At 40.5% G+C, this 23,040-nt stretch overlaps 1 protein-coding gene across 5 annotated transcripts in view; it reads right to left on the bottom strand.

Annotated features, from left to right (window-relative positions):
* Window positions 1–372: 372 nt before the first annotated feature.
* The window catches only part of LOC116321001 (beta-1,3-galactosyltransferase 1-like), a 186,767-nt gene continuing 164,099 nt past the window's right edge, over window positions 373–23,040 (bottom strand). For 2 of the 5 annotated variants that reach the window (XM_039606504.1, XM_039606505.1), the window contains one exon: window positions 373–2,594. In XM_039606504.1, the coding sequence (XP_039462438.1) occupies window positions 1,350–2,336 (987 nt within the window). In that variant the 5' untranslated portion in view covers window positions 2,337–2,594 and the 3' untranslated portion in view covers window positions 373–1,349. Of the gene's footprint in view, window positions 2,595–8,889; window positions 8,914–12,022; window positions 12,306–12,375; window positions 13,044–23,040 lie in introns of those variants that run through there. The other 3 variants (XM_039606506.1, XM_039606507.1, XM_039606508.1) reach the window with 3 other exon arrangements.

Genomic DNA, 23,040 nt, shown 5'->3' with positions numbered 1-23,040 from the left:
TAATTCCTCTGGTTCAGACAAAAAAAAAAACAGTCAGTTGCTAATTACACATCTTATTTAATTACAAGTTGCAATGGTCTGCCTGCCTACTCACCTGCATGGAAAAGAACAGCAGGTCGTTTCCAGAACCATGCCGAGATTTCAGCTTGCGCCCATCAGCGAAGCATTGGGAGCTGGGATCTGCTTCGACTGGAGCACAGCTGCTACACAACTAATGAAACGCTTTCACTTCTGCAGCTTGCACAGTGTTTTCCTTCAGAGACCAAAGAAGATCCCTTACAAGCTCACAGGCATATTAACTACCAGGTTATGTGTATAAATCTGAAGAATATAAACTTTCATATTATTTGCCTTAATAAATGCAATATGGAGTCTTATAAAAGCCTTTATTTAATCTCAAGTAATGGAAAAGAAGAAAGCAATCAAAAATGCAATATTTGTTCTCAATATACTTCTGCTGCTCCTATAGTACATCTGCTGTCCTTCATGTTCAAGTAATAGAAAATAGAATGATCTGCAGCCTCCTCACAGGACTGCCAGAGAGAAATAACTGCACATTACACATCAACAGAAGTTACATTCACTTGGGAATGCAAGCAGCCCATATCTTCTCTCTGTTCAGTTGCTTTATCTTTCCTCATTGTACAATAAGATCTGTTGGTCTCTTGTAAGAAAATATGTCTAATTCTGTAAAGAGCACTACAGACTCTGATCATTAATTCCCTTAATCTGCTTTGCTAGAGCGAGAGCAATATGATCTAAATGAGTCATCACACTGTAAACTCATCGAGGTCCTCACGATGACGTGGCTTCTGCAGTGCCAGACAGTACATCCAAACATTAACACCTTATTCAGAAAAGCACAACAGCTGAGGAACATTACATGAGGAACATTCATAATTAGAGCCTGCGATGAACCCAAGAAGAGAGCGTCTGGGTCCAGACAAGCATGTCAGCATTTATTCCATCTGCAGTTGGCAGTTTTGGGACAGTTTGAGTCTTGTGTAAATGAGGAGTTTAACACAAACCCCTCAGCTTCCTGATTTGTAATGTCTTATAAAAATCACGCTGGCAATCACAGCCAACCACCTGATTGTTTCGCACATTTCTGGAAAGCATTTTCCCAAGTTTGTGCCTAATATATGAGCACTCAAACAGCTTGGAGTGACAGCAGGCAGGATAATACAGAGGGGTTTGCTTTGGCCTCGCACTGTAGAGCTTCATGGTTAAAGAACTAACAGCTTCATTGTAGATATTCAGTATTTGCCAATACAACCAGTAACAGAGAAACAAGTGGTAAGAGGGGATTCAACGCCACGCTGACTCTGTCACTGGTGCCTACAGTCCTGCTAACATTTCAGGTGTTTCTTGCTGGTCATGTCGTTCCAGATGCGGTGCATCTCCTCAGGGGAGATCTGGTGGACAGTGACCACCCTGCGGTAGCGACAGAGGCTGTAGGCCATCTTCCAGTGGTTGAAGCCACTGTTCTGGAAAGGGTGAATTCCTAACTTCCGGAGGCACACGCCAACGTACACGTCCTCCAAGTGCAGCAGCCTGGTGTGTAAGGAGGTTTTGTAGATGAGTTCAGCCACGTCTGCTGAAAAAACGTAGCCGGTGCCAGAGCAGAATGGGGGGTACTTGCTCTCTGGGTACAGATCCCTGGGCATGTACCACTTGCTGCGCATGTCTCTGATTGGCCCACCGTTGATGACATAGCCAGTGAAGTATCTCCTTCGGGGCTTTGTGGTAGGCTTCAGGAGGCTAAAGATGAGGTTCTCCATGTTGACAAAGATGTCACTGTCTGTCTTGAGGACATATTGAGCTTTAGAGCAGAAGGTGGCCACCCAGCGCATGCCCATTAGAGTCTTGAGCGTCAGGTTGTGGTATGAGTCAATAAAATCCTCCACTATAATGTCATGAAAGATCTGACTCTCCTGCTCCACCATCTGGTTGAGGACGACATCAGTGCTTCGGCCTAACAGGAAGAGCGTGACCACGCGCACATCCTGAAACGTGCTCTCATCCCCCCATGTCTCTCTGATGGCCTGACGGGCATCGAATTCCTTGTGAGTGGTGCTGATCAGGATGACAAGGAATGGGGGCTCCGACTCACACTTCTTGTCCTCGTTGATGAGGTAACCAAAGTCGTGTGGGTTGACAGAGCGCGTGCGGATGTTGCTGAAGGTGGAGTTCTTGTTCACCTTGAGCGTCTTGCGTATTGGGATGTTCACCTGGCCCACGTAGGAAGTAGAGGGGCGAGAAACACTCAGGTACCACAAAGCGCTGGCCCAGCAAATCACTGTCAGCAAGTATAAGCAGGAAACCTTAGAAGGCATCTCTGTTCACTTGGCTGGTATTACCAGTGGCAACAGGGTTGGAAATGTTGAAGCCACGCCGCCATGGGTTGTTAGAGCTCGCAGCGCAGCAGGAGGCTGCCTCCCCAACGCAGCTGACATTAATTTCAAGACTTCTCTGTAGTCTAGTTCTGCTATTGTGATTGAAAAGCAGAATGGCAGAGATATCTCATCATGTCCACGCCCTTACTGTGTCCCATCGCAGCTCACAGGACGACTTTCAACTCTTTCTGACAGCTTCTAAAAAAAGATGAGAAAAACAGACATAAATCAGAACCACATAATGAAACAGCAGCAGTGAGACAAGGTGAGACATCTAGCATCATGTGTCTTACATTTTTGAAAAGGCAAGATGTGTGACTTATTTAGCAGCAATTTTTTATTCTCTATCCATTATAGCCTATAACATCAACTCAGCGACTGTGCAAGCAGGAACGTGCCACATCGCATCATTCCATCGCTGCCTCTGACGAGAGCGCCGTGAGCTGAAGAAAGTGAATATCCCACGAAACACTACCCTACTTTGCCTTGACTCTGACCATCTTCTGTTTGCAAACACTGTTTATCTCCCTCTCATCCCAGTGGACTAGACACAGACTAACGAATCAGAGCAGTCACGGCGGAGGAGGAGGAGACAGGGTGATATTAAGGCAGAGAAGGTGTAATGAGCTCATGGTGAAAACATAACCTCATTCCCGTGGTTGTATTCACCATTCCCTCCCCAGCCACCCTTTCCGCACCTTAATGTCACCACCAACTTAGCAGCTTGATTTTGCCCTGTAATGAGCTTCGTTAGTTGGATGTTGTGGAACTCTTTTAAGAATACACGCTGTAATTGGGCACGCTGACATGGGCTATAAGGATGAATATAACATGGAATATTTATTTGGATGCCAGAATTGATTCAAAGAAAGCCAGACTAAAACCTAATCCGTCACAAACAGACTTATTTGATCCATGTGTAATCTCTTACGATGGAAACACATTTTTGTGTTGTGCATAACTCATGATGAACCAGAAAAAGTGCTATAGATCCTATTAGAGATGCTTCTTGCGCTCTGTTTTAAGATGGAAGTCCTGCGATAAGAGCAGCTTATTCTTTTATCAAGCCAAGATTTTGGAATGTCTTGTGGGGCCTGATGGTTCTTTTCATCAGGACTTTTCTCTTTTTCCCCCTCACCCTCTCCACCCTCCCCCTATCTCTTCCCTCTCTTTCTTAAGCAGAGCCATCAATCTCACGGTCCAGTAGAATCCATCTCATCATGACTGCTTTTCCACACCTCCTCACTCTCCATCCACTCAATCACTCTTTCCTCTACTTCAGTGGGCGCTTGATCCATCTTTGTCTCACTGCCTCCCGCCCTCGCCTTTTTATTATTTTTTTGGTCTGGTTTCACTTTTCCCACACCATCTTGTTTCTTTCCTCACATCAACCATGAACTACCTTTACCTTCTCTGCGTGTCATTATTTTTGGTGCGGTGCAATATTTATCACATCAGAGCTCAACTCCACCTTATTGGCAGCTTCTACTGCAATCGGTCTACCTAAAGCCACTCAAGTTCCACAGCCTCCTCCCTCCCACTCAGACAAAGTCACTACATCATCATATTTATCCCCTTGCCACAACCTCGCACATCCTTCTTCCCTCTCCTCCCTCTCCTATCTTTTCACCTTGAGGAAGCTCTGTCGGTTTCATAATCCTCCAGAACGACTTTATGCTCACAATAACAGATATCCCACTTTAGCGATTCATCTCACGAAATCCTGACACTTAACTTCCCCTCAGAGTAAACTGAATGATGGCCGTATCATTTCATGATGCTATGCGACATAAAATTACATTAGCATCTGAATACACTCTTTCTCAAATTATCTTACCCTTCTAAAGCAGTATCAGGTGCTTGGGATCACAGTGATTAACTGTGATGATCAGTAACACCAGTGTCAGTGTTAATTTTGTGTTAATTTGTGGTTAGCAAGAGGTAATTTTGAATGGCAAAAGCAGCTCACACCTGATACAACCAACTTGTTACCAGACAAAGAATGCAGGATGATAATAGTAGCAGTCACAAAACATAAAAACTGTTTTTGGACATGTGGATTACTTTGTTTTGTACTTCAATTTATACTGCTCACAGAATTATATACTCTCAGGTGCTGATGTTAATCAAATACACCTACTTAAAACTAATGCAGTCCAATCCAACAGTCATGCATACAGTTAAAAGCTTACTTACACTCATTATGGTCATTTTAGACTTTTAATAATTTCTTTGAATATACATACAGGCTTAAATATATACATGCAATTATTTAAGTCTTTTTATGTGGTGCTGAAGGTTCTACAATGTTTGTTTTTTTTTCATGTGGCCTTCAGATTAGCTCAAGTACAGTGTGTAGAAAGCTTCATGGAATGGGTTTCCATGGCCGAGCAGCTGCATCCAAGCCTTACATCACCAAGCACAACGCAAAGCGTTGGATGCTGTGGTGTAAAGCAAGTAATATATTACTTGTAGCAATATATTGTTTCTTGTAACTATTACTGAACAACTGCAATCATCACTTCAAACAACTCCACATTAAGTACAAGTTATCTTAATTTTTCACAACTTTGCCGAGGTCTGAAAGAAAAACCAAATGGTCAACTTCTGATGAGAAGAAATTGGATAAAAACAACCCAGGAACCACCAAGGCTCAAGCCTTCCATGAGCTGGATACTGCTGGAACACCAGCTTCACTGTTCACAGTGACACAAGTTTGACATCATCATGGACTGTGAGTGTGCCGAGCAAGAAAGTAGCCCCTGATCCAAAACCATCAAGCTTGACTGAAATTTGCAGCTGCCAGCATGAACAAGCCAATTGCCTTTTGGAGAAACATATTATGTTCACATGATACAAAGATTAAGCTATCTGGCCACAATGACAAGAGCAAGAGTATTTGGAGGAGCAAAGGTGAGGCCTTCAGAGCCAAGAAAAATGTCCCAGCTGACCAGCGTGGTGGTGGTAACATCATGCTCTGGATCTGTTTTGTTGCCAGGGGTTCTAGTACATATCACAAAGCAGATGTAATAATGAATATGGAGGACTACTGCATCTCCTGTTGCTAGCAACAAGCATCACTGAAATGTCTTGGGCCTTGTGAGCAAAAAGATTCAGTGAAACAACCTGAACTGACCAAGGATGACATGGCAGTTTTGGGACCACAAGATCACTTCTGTGATCTTCACCAAAATGTAATTCAAGTTGAACAGAGTGCTTTTTATGTAATAGAAAATATCCAACATGAACAGGTTTTAAAGAGAGTATGCCAAAGGAAACAGGAGCTGGACACAGTGCAGAGATAAATAGGGAGACAAATTCTTAAATAAGACAAGGTCTTAAATAATCAGGCCCCATCTTATCTTAATGACCTTATAGTACCATATCACCCCATTAGAGCACTTCACTCTCGCTCTGCAGGCCTACTTGTTGTTCCTAGAATATTTAAAAGTAGAATGGGAGGCAGAGCCTTCAGTTTTCAGGCCCGTCTTCTGTGGAACCAGCTTCCAGTTTGGATTCGGGAGACAGACACTATCTCTACTTTTAAGATTAGGCTTAAAACTTTCCTTTTTGCTAAAGCATATAGTTAGGGCTGGATCGGGTGACGCTGAATCCTCCCTTAGTTATGCTGCAATAGGCGTAGGCTGCTTGGGGATTCCCATGACGCATTAACTATTTCTTCTTCAGTCATCTTTCTCACTCACTATGTGTTAATAGACCTCTCTGCACTGAATCATACTTGTTATTAATCTCTCTCTCTCTTCCACAGCATGTCTTATATCTTGTCTTCCTTCTCTCTCCCAACCGGTCGCAGCAGATGGCCTCCATGAGCCTGGTTCTGCTGGAGGTTTCTTCCTGTTAAAAGGGAGTTTTACCTTCCCACTGTCGCCAAAGTGCTTGCTCATAGGGGGTCATATGATTGTTGGGTTTTTCTGTGTATGTATTACTGTAGGGTCTACCTTACAATATGAAGTGCCTTAAGGCGACTGTTGTTGTGATTTGGCGCTGTATAAATAAAATTGAATTGAATTGAAAATTGAAATTAAAATCAGTTGGGCTTTGTAGTTTTTATTAGTGGAGTACAGGGATAAACCAAAGAATTTTGGAAACTCAACCAATTATACATCCTAAATAGTTAGAGACATACTGTAATTTCCTCTAAACCTCAACGTTAGAGGCAAGGAAAAATGAATGTATGGTGTTTTGAGAAAGAAAAGCATTCTGAACATTGGCCAAAAGAATTATTTGGGACTTGCAATTTCATTTACTTGGGAAATAGAAATGGCAAATGGAAGGCTGTTGTCCTATAGTTCTAGTAACACTGACTTTTATTAGTAAAAAATGTTGAAAAGGTAATCATGAAAGCACAGAGTATAAGGCATCAGCATATACAAGTTTGTTTGTTTTTTTTAAATACTGATGAGAGCACATGGGTGCTTATTTTACGAGTAATGACCACTTAATGAAGCTTTGGCAAAAAGCTCAATCATCTTTTTATTCTCTGTTTTATTTTTCTCAGCCTTCCAACTTCTTATTCCATAAAAATCCTTTTCATTCATTGTCTGTTTATTCAGAGATCATTCTGCTTTCATTCCTTGAATCAGTCCAAAGCAGTCATTCTTTAAATATAGTTTTACACTAAGAAATCTCCCTGAAAATATAGGAAATATTGAGGAAAATGTGTTACCATGGATACCTAATCATTTGCACAAATGTATGACTCTTACAGATAACTTAAAAGGACGTTTCTATGGGAGTTCATGGATACAACATTGATTTCAACAAAATTCATTTTTTTACCTTTTTTTGATGAAATGACATAACCACTACCACAGTGAGTGATAGTGGTTATGCCAGAGAATATAGTTGGTATGCTCTCCCTTACCACCACAAAAGAAATTCAACGGTATTTTATCACATACGTTAAAAAAAAACCCTCGAGGCATGCTAAGAAAAATACTCTGTTTGAATAATAAATTGTAGTGTTGCGATACGTGATAAAACCCTGTATGCAGGATTTAAAACTCACATTGCAGATTAGAGCCTGAAAACTCTCTTGTGCCAAACCCAGAGGACTCATCATTCTGCATAATGAAGTTCAAAGAGGAATCACTGATTGCAATTATTTTTGATTGGAAGGACATTATCCTCAAAAATCATAAAATTAATGACCCAAAATTGTCCATAATATGAGGTTGTGCATACCATAACTGAATGTCACATTTGCTTTTGGTGTGTGTGACAAACAGTGGGAGAAATCATAAATTCTGCACTGGTGAACTGGATCCAATTCACCTCCAAACTTCAGCTCATTACCTAATTTAAGATCACTCCACTGCTCTGTTTCAGTATTCAATCACAAGGGAAATATAAGAGCCAATTTTTCATTCTGCGTTACACGTCAAATCTGCTGAAAACTGATAAACCACTATTGAAGATGAACTTGTCAATATTAAAGACATGCCTTTATGTACTCAACCCTGCAGCAAAAGTTCTTTTTGAGAGTTGGAGCTATGAAAAATGCTCATATTGCAGTGTATAGTATAGTATATATATATCTATATCTATATATCTATATATCTATATCTATAGATATATATATATATATACATATATACATATATATAGATATAGATATCTATAGATATAGATATACATAGATATATAGATATATATAGATATATATAGATATAGATATATAGATATATAGATATAGATACATATCTATATAGCTATATATATATATATATATATATATATATATATATATATATATATATATATATATATATATATATATATAAAGATAGTATTGTTTCTTCTTGTGATACTCATTGACACATGTATTGCAGGAGAAACACTATGACAATTGCTAAGGACATGAAGTTGCCCTGAATGATTTGCTAACAACTTACAGTAAAGCTTAGCCAATGAATGAGGGAATAACAAAATTAGTGGTGAAATTATAAATCTACAGTGGAGGACAGCAAATCAGAGATTTAACTCATTAAACTGACATATAGTAAGTAAGTAAGTAAGTAAGTAAAATTTATTTATATAGCACATTTCACAGATAAAAATCACAAAGTGCTTCACAATAAGATCAGACATACAAGTTAAAATTAATTAAAAGCCCGTTTGTATAAAAATGTCTTCAGCTGCTTTTTAAAGGAGTCAGTAGAGTCTAGACAGCGTAAAGACAACGGCAGGGAGTTCCACAGCCTAGGTGCCAGTGCCTGAAAAGCCTGATCCCCATGTGTTTTAAACCTAGTACGTGGGACCACCAGTAGTCTCTGACCTGAAGACCTAAGTGCTCGGGATGAAGCATGAGGTTTCAACAGTCAGAGATATACTGGGGAGCTTCATCGTGCAGAGCTCTAAAAGTTACAACTAAAATTTTAAAATGAACCCTAAAATTTACTGGCAACCAATGAAGAGAAGCCAAAACTGGAGTAATGTGTGACCTCTTGTTTGTACCAGTTAAAAGTCTTACCGCTGCATTCTGTACAGACTGAAGGCGATCCAGAGCTGATTTGTTGAGACAAGTAAAAAGGCCGTTACAATAATCCAAACAAGAAGAGATAAAAGCATGAATAATCATCTCAAGTTCTGCCTTTGACACCAGTAGTCTGAGTTTAGAAATGTTTCTTAAATGATAAAAACAGTTCCGGACCAGTTGTTTAGAGTGTTTCTCAAGTAGGGATGGGTACCGGTGTCCGGTGCCATGATGGCACCTGTTCTGACATAAACGGTAGTAACCAGACCGAAAAGCAGCGCACATTTCGGTGCTTTATTTCGGTGCTTTTTTTTTCCTGAGCCAATTCTAGCCAATCATTTTACGTTTCCGAGGATAGTAGGCGGGGCCAGGTACGTACGTTCTTTCAGAGCAGAGCTACAGATTAAAAATGCCCAAGGCGAAGCAATCAAAAGTCTGGCTGTACTTCACAGCAAAAGATGCAAACTCAGCAGCCTGCAACAAGTGCTTTAAGCTGATACTGTGATACTGTCAAAGGAGGTAACACCTCAAATCTGATGAAAGACCTGGCGACGCATAGCGGTTTTTTTTTTTAAAGCCGAGAAATGCGCCGTGTTTGATAGCTTGCTGCGAGACCTCACACCGTGCACATCTACTGCGGGTGTGGTGCCTGTTATCGGACCTGGAGTTAGCAACATCCCCCAAAAACCCGAAGAGTAGAGTCCTGGCCCCTAGCCCTGCCAGCGTAGCAGAAATGATGACGGATGATGATGGCAGCAGCAGCCGTTCTCCTCTGCGTGAGTAGCTTCATGTTGTTCGTGTGTAATTAACGTTGAGTACGCTAACCACATTATTACATTAATGCATGTAAGGAGAACTAGCAAACACCATTGTAGTTACATGCAGCTGTCTTCTTGTTTGATGGCAGATACTCCCTTCACCCTGGCCAAAAAGGCTAAAATGACCAAAGAAAAAGTGGAAAACAGTTAAACATGAGAGGTTTTTGGACAAAGTTTGTGTTTTTTCCATTGTTTAAGCACTGCTTCCAGCCAAGAGTGAGACCATATATGCCCTATAGCTGCAGAAAAGGCTAACATTGTTATCTTTTTACAAAAAAAACAGCTGAACATGAGAGGTTTTTGGACCAATTTTGTGTTCTCCATTCTTTAAGCACCGGTTTGAGCACCGTTTAAGCACCGGCACCATTTCAAAAGTACCGGTTTGGCACCGGTATCGGATAAAACCTAAGCGATACCCATCCCTATTCTCAAGAGACACTGAATTGTCAAATATAACACCTAAGTTTCTGAGACTCGACTGAAATGAAGGGTCTAAAAAACTGATATGCTGCTGAATTTCCGAGAGCATGTGATCAGGTGCAATAATCAAGGTTTCTGTTTTATCTGCATTTAACTGGAGGAAATTGTCATTTAACCATTGTTTGATTTCTGACAGACAATTATTTAAACAAGACAATTTGTAAAACTCAGAAGCTTTGAAAGAACAGTATAACTGAATGTCATCAGCATAGAGATGATAAGAAATATTATTGTAACGTCTGATAATTTGGCCTAGAGGGAGTATATACAGCAAAAAGAGAATAGGACCTAAAACAGATCCTTGAGGTACCCCAGAAGGCAGAACTGATGTTTCAGACAACACATGATTCATACAGACAGTAAAGGATCTCTCAGATAGATACGACTGAAACCATTTTAAAACAACACCGGTAATCCCAAACAAGTCCTTCAGCCTATTTATCATGATGCTGTGATCAACAGTATCAAAAGCAGAGCTGAGATCCCACAGAACCAGAATGGTGTACTCTCCAGAGTCTGCTGCCATCAAAATGTCACTAGACACTTTAAGCAAAGCGGTTTCAGTGGAGTGCAATTTGCGGAAACCAGACTGGAAAATGTCCAGAACATTGTTCTTCTCCAAAAAGTTGTTAAGTTGTTCTGCAACTGTTTTTCCAAGATCTTTGACACCAATGGTAATTTTGATATTGGCCTGTAACTGCTTGGAAGAGATGGGTCCAAATTTGGTTTCTTTAATATTGGTTCAACAATAGCTTGTTTAAAATAGCTGGGAACTGAGCCAGTATAAAGAGAAGTATTAATTATTTCCAGAATACAGGGGCCAATAGAGTCAAACACACTAATGAAAAATGATGGAGGAAGTACATCAAGGTGGCTTGAAGTCAGTTTCATTCGACCAAGCAGAGCACTGACGTCCTGTAAGGTAACAGGAGTAAAAGAGGACCAGGTATCAGAGGTAAGCAACGTGTCAGTGTGATACTGAGAAGATGATGGAGAAATATACCTTATTAACAAAATAGTTTAAAAAGTCATTACAATCAGATTTAGTGTAGACTGGTACATGAGGAATATCAGGAGAGACAATGTTTTTAATTGTATCAAACAATACTCTGGGATTTTTCTTTTTTGAAGCTATTAGATTAGCAAAATATTCAGTTCTGGCATTTTTTATCATGTCATTAAGTGATAAAATTGATTCCTTGAGATGTACCCTATGGACCTCAAGCTTGGAAGCCTTCCATAAACGTTCTAATTTGCGACAATATCTCCTAAAATTTCGAATATTTTCATTTATCCAAGGACAGAAATTTGAAGAATGGACAACAGTTAATTTTAGAGGTGCCACCGTATCTAAAATAGATTTACATTGATTGTTAAAAGACAAAATAAGTGAATCCATTTTGAGCCATGCCAGGGTCAAACATGGCAGAGAACCTTCCAGCAGCATCCTGGTTTATAATCCGCCTTTGAATCATCAATTTAGGAGGTGAGGGATCCACGTAAAATGACAAATTAAAGAATATGCAGCTATGGTCACTCACATGGACATCTTCCACACATACATCATGTATATTTAAACCCAGGGAGAAAACAAGGTCCAGTGTGTGGCCAGAAACATGCTGCTTAAAGTTAAAAGACTCAGTGATAGTGATGAGCTCAGCAGCAGTGTTACAGGAAGCGTCATCAATATGAAGGTTGAAGTCTCCCAATATTACAACCTTCTCCAGTTTAATGATCAATGTCAGAAGGTTGTTAAATTCAGTTAGAAAGATCCCAGCAGGTCCAGGAGGTCGATAGATTAAAATACAGTAAAAGGTTTTCAGAGAACCGACCTTCATCATCTGTGACTCAAATGAAGAAAAGAAGTCCGAGGTCATCAGTTTGCATATGAGTCTGTCCTGGTAAACAACAGCGAGTCCTCCACCACGTCCTGACAGATGCGGAGTTCCGATGACAGAACAGCCAGATGGGCAGATTTCATTCAAGTGGACATAATCCTTATTTTGCTGCCACGTCTCAGTCAGACACATAAAATCTAGAGACTCTTTAATAAAAAGATCATTTAGAATAAATGATTTGTTCGTTATAGAGCGAACGTTAAGCAGGGCAAACCGAATTGATGATGGTTTATCTACGAAATCTACAGCTGACTGCAGCGGTACTTGAATTAAACACCTGTGCATACCTGTGGACCTGCCGGGCAGGGCGGCGACTCCAGAGTTGGGAAAAACCTTGATCGATGAGCAGACGTAGCTGTCACCAGCAAAACGGAAAATGGATGACAGACACAGAGTGAGCAAACTGCTTTCGAGCCATGGGGCTCGTGTCCCAGGCGGCGGCGTAACATCCCCAGCAAACGACAGGAGAGGAACTGGTCGCAGGCACCGAGAGTCACCCCACAGCCAAGCAGCTAGCCTCCGGTACCTTCTCCGTTTCACCTGGACGCCGGCCCTCGTTCCCCTTTTTCGTCTCTTGAAGGTGGAAATGCCGCGGGTTGTGCACAGTAGCACGCACTCAGGTGAGGAACACACCAGAGGAGGAGGAGGAAAAGTTTTTCTGTAGCTGTCCCAGCTGTCACAGTAGCTCTCCATTTAGTCTTTGATGTTTAACAGTGTATCCCAATCATAAATTAAAGCAGCAGAAGCAAAGTCAGAATACAAAAGAGCAAAAATTATATTGCAAACGACGACTGACGACAGTGAAAAACTACACTGTCGCCTCCAACGAGCTGTAGCAGCGGCAAAGCCAAACACAGGCGCCATTGCTGCTCAGCCAAATGATGCCTCTCTGAAAATGGAGTCCCGCAATACATACAATACATACACTGATTCATGAGTGCATTAACACCGAGCCCCCAATTTCATACTTTATTTTACACTGTTAAAAAAAAATCTTAAAAAAAACAGTAATATTCCGGCAGCTGGGGCGCCAAAATACTACTGCAAAATAACAAAAAATAACTTCCTCATAAAAATACGGTTATTTCCAGTAATGACAATACAGTTTGTTGCACTAATTTTACATGGGATCTTGCCTTTTTCAAGTGATTTCAAAAATTAAATTAGGAACATGTTAATGTGATTAAACAATGAAATTATCTATAAATAGGAAAAAAAAAAAAACTAATCCCAAAAAAACAGTAATATTCCGGCAGCTGGGGCACCAAAATACTACCGTAAAATAACAGAAAATAACTTTCCCATGAAAATACAGTTATCTTCAGTAATGAAAATAGAGTTTGTTGTGCTAATTTTACATGGGATTCTGCCTTTTCCAAGTGCGTTTAGACATTAAATTAGGAACATTTTAACGTGATTAAACAATGAAATTACCTATAAACAAGGTCAATGAATGTGGCAATATGAATAATAATACGTAAATGTACAGAAATATACAGTTAACAGTTGGTTTAAATAATAATGGATTGCATGCCCTGGGACAGACTGACAGAGGCGAGGCTGCCATATCGCACCATGGGCCCCTCTGGCCATCACCAGTAGGCGGTAGGTGAAGAGTCTTGACCAAGGACACAACGACCGAGAGTGTCCAAGCCGGGGCTCGAACCGGCAACCTCCTGATCACAAGGCGAACTGCCAACTCTTGAGCCACGATCGCCCTAAATAGCAATGCTAATAATACTTATGTGATGTAGCAGAAGCTTATAGGAATCATGTTATATACTTTTCCATAGCATTACATTTGAATTCAACAGTTCAATCTTTCAAATAACGGACAGATATTTGTGAAATCATGATACATTTGTGAATGTATTTTAACAATCTAAATATGCATATGTACAGACATACATTTAATAAACATGAAAATTATGTTTTATTACATTAGTGATTTAACGTTAATTGACATTTGAAATGTGTCACAGTCTATTTACGTAACTTTAATGTTATTCTAGAAGAACAGAACAAAACTGTAAAATGCACAGTAGAATACTTTTATATTAGGATTTTTTCCTACAGTGCAGCCATACCCGCCACCTTGTGGTTGTTAGTTCACATTCATTGTCATGTTATTATGTGTCCCAACATCCAATGGCATGTCACATTGTTTTCATGGCCACACCCTCACCCCAGGTGCAGAGGCCTATTTCTGTTCAGGAATGTTGTGAATACTTTGAGATTTATATTAATTGCATTTCCTACCTCTACATTTATTTTTTTTAAATATATAATTAGCACAGCGTGGCCGTGCAATGTTTTATATGGTTTTTTTAGTTTTTATTCCTATTAATTATATTTTCACTTGTTACCTCTGAATTATTGAATCAGACCTAGATGACATGAAATTTTCCGCAAAATTATAATTCAAATACTCCTTTAATTATTGATTATTCTCATTAATTTTCGATCATTTTATATATTTTTCCATAGTATTACATTTGAATTTAACAGGTCATTCTCTCAAATAACAGACAAATATTTGTGAAATTATGATACATTTCTGAATGTATTTTTACAATCTAAATATGCATATGTACAAAAAAATATATTTAAAAAACAAGTAAATTGTGTTTTACTATATTTACAGTGATGTCATGGTATTTTACATTTGACATGTAAAATCACAGTCTACTTGTGTAAATTTAATGATATTCTTGAAAAACCGTACAAAACTGTAAAATATACAGTAAGATACTTTGACATTACTATTTTTTGGAACAGTGTATCTTCATTAGTAACACAGGTATTGTGATGTATCGTACACAATTGTTCTGTATTGGGTCGAGCATTTCAGAATTGCTGAAATTAAATACTTACTACACTACTATAGCTGTACTGTAATATAATGAAAACTGCATGCTAGTTCAGGCAAACAGCTCACACTGTACTGTTTGATGGTATGTGATATGTCCATCAAGCTTGCAAATTATATTTTTTCATCTCAACCTCATACTAAACAAGTGTGAATGCGTTTGGCAATGTGCCTTTGGTGCCAACAGCTAGAACTGGTAACAGGTACTTTACAGTTAATTAAAGATTCATAGGCCCTTATAGCAGCACTGTTTCTTCCACAACAACTTTTCATGCATTGAAGTACTAATGTTCCTAATGACTGACTAATAAATACACACCAATAAATGTATCCCAGAAAGTTGAATCTCTTTATCTGGGATAAATGTTTCATTGCCCATTTAAGTGACTTCTTCAGACTCAGCTGACTGCAGGTTTCATTAACAACCTTTGCTGGATAATCAAGCATGCATTAAGACATGTATTATACAAGAAAAAAACCCAAAAAACAACAGCGACACTGGAAATAGGTATTTCAGTTCATAAAAAAATGACTGAGGAAAATGATCAGAACCTAATATTAACAATAACTATTGGCACAAATCAAAGGGCTTAGTGCTAATGATCTGCTAATCTGAACTGGTTGTCATGACAGCACGATGACAGGCCAGAAAGAGACAGAGACAAAGAGTGAGAGAAAGAGAAACTGGAAGGGAAAAGGTGGGGAGATTTGCAGTCAGTCTGATGTATGCCAGCGTTAACTGCTAAAGTGTTTTAAACATTACCCCCCACCCGCCGTGAAGTCAATTTAGCTCCCTCACACAAGTCTCTGCTGCCTTGTTCACTGCTATGTGTGGCAGTGAAGACAGTAAAGTACCTTACAACAGTGATCCAACATATAATTAATTCACAATATATAAATTTAATTGGAGATTATGTATCTGAATTTCAGGAGCCGGACCCCGCCTCTAAACACGCTCCTTCCGGTTGCCATCTATATAGGTTCCCCCAGTTCTGCAACTGTTCATTCTCGTTTACGTGCCCCATCCTCCCTCCCTCCTTGTTCTCAATTCTTTAACTTCTTCACTTCTATTTAGTACATGGGGATCTGCCCGGCCCGGGAGCCGTCGCCAGTCCCCTTCGAGGCCTTCCCCAAACCACAGCTCAATTCATGTCCAAGCATTCACCTTTACCTACTAAAAGGCTGTCAATCCTAAAATGAGGACGTGGGCCCAGCTAGTGAAAGAAAATACAATAACTTGGCACAAATTATCTTACCAAATCTGATGTGCTGTAAAATCTGTTACAATAAGTTAATATTTCAACCAGAAATACCCAAAATTCTGTTTCTCAACATTCTGGAGGGTGAAGGTTTTGCCTCTTTTTGAATTTGACTGAGTCTAAGTTATATTTTAAATTTTTGATATAAAAAACATAAGGCATTACCTTTAACTTTAACAGACCTATACATGAAAAAAAACTTTTTTGATTAGAGATTAGTAATGTGATTGGAGAACTTAGCAGTACAATAGTGCAATACTTCTGTAGGACAGATCTATTTGAACTTAGCTGCCATTAGTGATTGGCTGATACTGATGGGTTCCACTGCTACAAAACAAGCAAAAACAAATGAACTGAGGTGGTTTACTTACTTATGGGCTCAGCTATTTATTTTTCTTCTGGACTGCTTCTTCTCATTTGTTATCAACCTGGACTACTTGGCAGTCAATTTATTCTTGTGCTGACTAAGCAGCTGTATTCATTTTCCTATTTCAGTGTTGGTGAAACTGCTTTTTCTTTATCTCTGGTCCTCCATAGTTGCTGCAAATCAGGGGTGACAAATGAGCAAGGCAGTGAAGACTATTATCTATGTAGCCTAGCAAAGCATACTCCTAGGTAACATTCACAGTGAAGTTTGGTCTGTGTCACGGTCTGAGCTGGCAGACCGTGTGGAGATGAGAATGAGGACCCAAATGCAGACACCGAAGACGAAGATGGATGTTGAACAGAAAGCGGGCCTTTATTATGGTGGAACTGAACAATAAACAAAAGCAAAGAACGACTACACGGAGCTAACAAAACCTAAACTGGGAAGACTAAACACTACATGAAACCTAAAAACTTGAAACAAGAAACCTGAAAACCTGGAGACACGGGGGAAATACACCGGGGAGGATACACAGACAATCCGACTGGGAACAAAGGAAAACACACACTATATATCCAGATGGTAACGAAGAAAGGAATAACCAAAAGGAGTCACAGCTGAACCAAATCTAACGAGAGGAGAAAGGGAGAACGTAAAACTGGATACACTCACAGAAGACACAAGACCGTCAAAGTAAAACAGGTTTTTAATCTTAATTACAAAAACACAAAACACTGGGTCACAGCCCCAGTGACAGTCCGTGAAACCAAATCTACTGGTCTTAATAAAAACAGACTAGGGGTTTGTGACCATGAAAAAGAATGAAATTAAATTGGAGTCCTTGTGACTCAAGTTGGGTTTATTGAAATAAAAAGAAAACACTGTTATATGGGCTGAAAAGGCAAAAACTGATTTCTGTCCACCTTCCTAATCTGCATCTATGCAGCCACTCAATGAGGTGAATGGCTGAAGATGTGAAATATTCACATATATATATATATATATATATATATATATATATATATATATATATATATATATATATGGTATCATCCGTAGTGCTGCATTAACATCATCTAGCAGACCTTCTGAGGGTACTTCACGTAATCTTGGTAACCGCCACGGGGATCCAGGTTTCAAGCTTGGCCATGATCCTATCTTTCAGGTCAGTTCCTCTCGCACTCAACGATCCTTCTCCTATCGCACTTGGGGCTATGTACCCAATCTCGGTGGGGTGATGATATCTCCCCCTGACCTGGCGCCCTGACTCCTCCTTGCCGTAGCATTTATGTTGTACCTCGTCAATCTCTAGCTGTGATAGCAGTCCCTTCTTTCGAATGTTGGAACACTGAGCTACTAGTTGTTTCGCCGTCATTGTGGATGTTGGGTATCGAAGAATCCATAGGCCCCTCATCCTATTCATGTAACCCCTTCCGCCAGGGTTACTTGCGTAGTAGCATTCCAACAACGCCCTGTTTTCATCTCTTGCCCACCGATGCCTTCTTGTTCCAGTAGCCCACTTGTCGTCAGGGTGCCCTGGTTCCTCAACACCTGACGCGGACCTTGTTGATCCGGGCGACGTCCGAGCCGGCATGCCTTCATATTTATCTGTCTCGCTGGTCTACCGACCAATAACCTGCCTCAGTACTACATGGAAGCTCCTGTCAGGCATCATATCGGCTAAGATGAACGGGCACATGGGTCAATACATGAGCGGGGCACAGAAAGGGATTGGCAAGAATACCAGAGGCGCAAAACACCAGCTACTGGTAGACAGAACAGTCAGCCGAGACTGCAAGACCAGACTGACCAACCTGTGCACAGCCTGGATTGATTACAAGAAGGCCTATGACTCAATGCCCCACAGCTGGATACTGGAATGCCTAGAATTGTACAAGATCAACAGGACCCTAAGAGCCTTCATCAGGAACTCAATGGGGATGTGGCGCACAACACTAGAGGCCAACTCCAAGCCCATAGCACAAGTCACCATCAAGTGCGGGATCTACCAAGGAGATGCTCTGTCCCCACTGCTGTTCTGCATAGGCCTGAACCCCCTCAGTGAGATCATTAACAAGACTGGCTACGGATACCGACTACGGAACGGAGCGGTTGTCAGCCACCTCCTGTACATGGATGACATCAAGCTGTATGCCAAGAGTGAACGAGACATCGATTCATTGATACACACTACCAGGCTATACAGCAATAACATTGGAATGTCATTCAGACTGGAGAAGTGTAGTCGGATGGTAACAAAGAGAGGGAAGGTAGTCAGAACTGAGGGGATTGAACTACCAGAAGGCAACATTGCAGACATAGAGGACAGTTACAAGTACCTGGGAATCCCGCAAGCGAATGGGAACCATGAAGAGGCCACTAGGAAAGCTGCAACCACCAAGTACCTGCAGAGGGTCAGGCAAGTCCTGAGGAGTCAGCTGAACGGTAAGAACAAGATCCGGGCCATTAACACCTACGCCCTGCCCGTGATCAGGTACCCTGCTGGGGTAATAGGCTGGCCAAAGGAGGAGCTAGAAGCCACTGACATAAAGACAAGAAAGCTCCTGACCATGCATGGAGGGTTTCACCCCAAGTCCAGCACCCTGAGGCTGTACGCTAAGCGGAAGGAAGGGGGCCGGGGACTGGTGAGTGTCAGCACCACAGTCCAGGATGAGACAAGAAACATCCACAAATACATCACGAAGATGGCCCCAACTGACAGCGTGCTCAGTGAATACCTCAGGCAGCAGAAACCCAAGAAAGAGGAGGAAGGCGAGGAACCATCATGGAAGGACAGGCCCCTGCACAGTATGTACCACTGGTAGATAGAGGAGGTGGCTGATATCCAGAAATCCTACCAGTGGCTGGACAAAGCTGGACTGAAAGACAGCACGGAGGCACTAATCATGGCAGCACAAGAACAAGCTCTGAGTACAAGATCCATAGAGGCTGGGGTCTATCACACCAGGCAAGACCCCAGGTGCAGGCTGTGTAAAGATGCCCCTGAGACAATCCAGCACATAACAGCAGGGTGCAAGATGCTAGCAGGCAAGGCATACATGGAACGCCATAACCAAGTGGCCGGCATAGTGTACAGGAACATCTGTGCCGAGTATAACCTGGAAGTCCCGAGGTCAAAATGGGAGACACCCCCAAGGGTGATGGAGAATGACCGAGCTAAGATCCTGTGGGACTTCCAGATGCAGACGGACAAAGTGGTGGTGGCTAACCAACCAGACATAGTGGTGGTAGACAAACAGAAGAAGACGGCTGTAGTGATCGATGTAGCGGTTCGAATGACAGCAATATCAGGAAGAAGGAACACGAGAAGCTGGAGAAATACAAAGGGCTCAGAGAAGAGCTCGAGAGGATGTGGAGGGTGAAGGTAACGGTGGTCCCCGTGGTAATCGGAGCACTAGGTGCGGTGACTCCCAAGCTAGGCGAGTGGCTCCAGCAGATCCCGGGAACAACATCGGAGATCTCTGTCCAGAAGAGCGCAGTCCTGGGAACAGCTAAGATACTGCAAGAGGACCCTCAAGCTCCCAGGCCTCTGGTAGAGGACCCGAGCTTGAAGGATAAACCGCCCATAGGGGCGTGCTGGTGTTTTTTTTATATATATATATATATATATATATATATATATATATATATATATATATATATATATATGTGTGTGTGTGTGTGTGTGTGTGTATATATATATATATATATATATATATATATATATCTTCCACAATGGAATAAAAGGGTTAGGCCATTTTTACGTTTTTCACCAGCTATTTCTACTCACTCTCTGAAGCTTCTAATGCAGAACTATTAAGTGGAAAAACTTGAAATATTGATAGTGATTAAACTTTAACTCAAAGGTTCTTCTAAGATTGACGTGACACCATTGACATGATTAATTCTGCAGAGACAACTGGCAGCTCTTTTCTTCATGGAGAACTCACAAAAAACTGATACTACTATATCACAAACTCATATGTAAACCCAGCTCAAAACGAGAACCAGTTAATGAATCCAACTTTCAGTAAAGATTCAAACAGCTGGATCCTACAACTCCCACGTAGTACTTAAAGGCACTAAATCTAAAAAAAGGTCAAGTTCCAGCCCCCTAGGTGTCAATACAGAATCTAAGATAAAAATATCTGATGTCAGCAGCCAAAGCCAAGATGACCTTTATGTCATTACTGTGATAGTTTTGGAGGCTCCTCTATAGCTACAAGCTACATTATGCAACTGTTCATGGTATTTGCATCGTGTAAGTATGACATAAATTCGATCACCTACCTAGATCTTCTAGCTGTGAGGACGCCATCATGTTTTTTTCATCTGCAATTGTGAAAAGTAAGCATATATACTTGCTGTACAAGCCCACTCTCAAAAAAATTGTGATGTAATGTAAATGTAAATAAAAACAGAAAGCAATGAATGTCATGAACCTTTATTTTATCCACCATAGAACACAGAAAACATATAAAATCTTTAAAGTGCAGCATTTTACTATTTCATAGAAACTTTAAGCTCATATTCAGTAAAAATTTGGGAAAACATGGGGGAACAAAAGATTGAACATGTATGTGGTGAGTAATTGGAGGTTCACCAGTCTGACGAGAGAAATCAGGCAAGAATGAGACAATCTGGAACATTTTTTAGATGTTTTGACGCCATCAGTTTAAAATAAGCTAATATTTTCCTTTATATAGTAAAATGTCTCAGTTTAAACATTTTATTTTATTCACAGCAGAACAAAAATTTCTTTTTTCTATGTATCAAATATGGTTTATAATGAGATTAGTATAGTTTCATTTATTTGCATTTTACACAGCATCCCAATGTTGGGGTAATTAGGGTTGTACACAAAAATGTGTAAAAATGGTTAAAAAAAATGACCTGTATTTGTACAGCGCTTTACTTAGTCCCTAAGGACCCCAAAGCGCTTTACACTACATTCCGTCATCCACACATTCACACACTGGTGATGGCAAGCTACATTGTAGCCACAGCTGCCCTGCCACTGACAGAGGCGAGGCTGCCGAACACTGGCGCCACCACTAGTGTAAGTCCAGTTTTCTTTTATAACATATATGACGTGTGATCAAAAAATCCTGGCATGTTCAGACAACTTTTATCGTGACTACTGAAACGCTTATTCTGCCCATACACAATGTGCACTCTGAGATTTCACTAACTTGCACTTCAAACGTCAATAACTCTTGCAAACTGACCCAAATTTCATGTGAAGGATCATTGCTGGTGATAAGAGCTGCGTCTCCAACTGAACAATTATCAGCTGAGTCAGTTTTCAAGCCTCGAGGCTCTGCATCATGTGAGTAGCTTTTTGTTTTAACCGTTCAGTGTATTGACTGTGAAGGGATTATCAAAGTAGAATTCAATTCAGTTTAATTCACAACAACAGTTTCCTAAAGGTGCTTTATATTGGAAGGTAAAGAACCTACAATAATACAGAAAAAAACAACAATCAGATGACCCCATATGAGCATCATAGGGTTTACGATCTTCTGTTTGTCGGGAAGCCAATCAACAGAAAGTTGGTTTGAAAATGAAGGGAACTAAAATGGCTTATCCTAGCATAAGACAAACAAATTATTAAAGAATTAAGAATAAAGATCCAGATAAGAATGGGATTTTTATTCAAATATATAATAATATATGGTGTTTCTGTCAGGGTGTAGGGTGGTTAAAAATAATTTTTGAAAGGCATGAGTCATCAGCTCTGTTGTCTTTCTAATCAAGTGACCTCTATACACCGGCGCAAAAAAGCTTGAAGGCTATGTAGATGTGGGAGTTTCAGTCTCGTTTAATGTTGCACCAGGTAATTGATTGCAATCATTAGTGCAGCGTAGAGTGACCTTGCTTACGGGAAAGAAGGGGCTTGGGGGGATTGGGGTGACTTTGCAGGAAGAGAGAAAAACAAAGGCAGCACACGAGTGGTTTAATAGACTGTAATGTGTGTCTTCATTGCATTGGAGGTACGCATGTGTAAGAGATGAGCTCAGAGAGCAGACACATCTGAAGGTAAATAAATCATTTTCCCAGCGCTGGGCTGACATCTTACACTCCTGCTGCCTGCTCCCATATTACAGATTTAATGACTGACAGAGGGAAAAACAGCAAGCAGCTTCTACCACTTGCTGCTTTCATGACTGCTGATTTAAGCAATGCTGTCAAAACGTTTGTAATGCTACGATGTAAAGAAATAATGTGGAAATACCATTTGGAAGCGAGGCATGACCTGTAAATATCGCTCAACGCAAATGAACAATGAAGTGGAAAACACACTTGCCAGCCTGCATTGCTTAAACCAACGCTGGTTTAAGCAATACAGGCTGTTTTTTGCATTATGGTGGTACTGCTTTTAATATTTAATGATTTAATATTATTCCTGCTGAATGTGTGAATGTGTCTCCTGTTCATGTCATGATAGAAAAAGACA

This window comes from Oreochromis aureus, linkage group 23 (genome assembly GCF_013358895.1).
Source record: "Oreochromis aureus strain Israel breed Guangdong linkage group 23, ZZ_aureus, whole genome shotgun sequence".
Lineage (NCBI taxonomy): Eukaryota > Metazoa > Chordata > Actinopteri > Cichliformes > Cichlidae > Oreochromis > Oreochromis aureus.
Note: the sequence above shows the minus strand (reverse complement) of the source record. Positions and strands in the feature narration are given on the sequence as shown.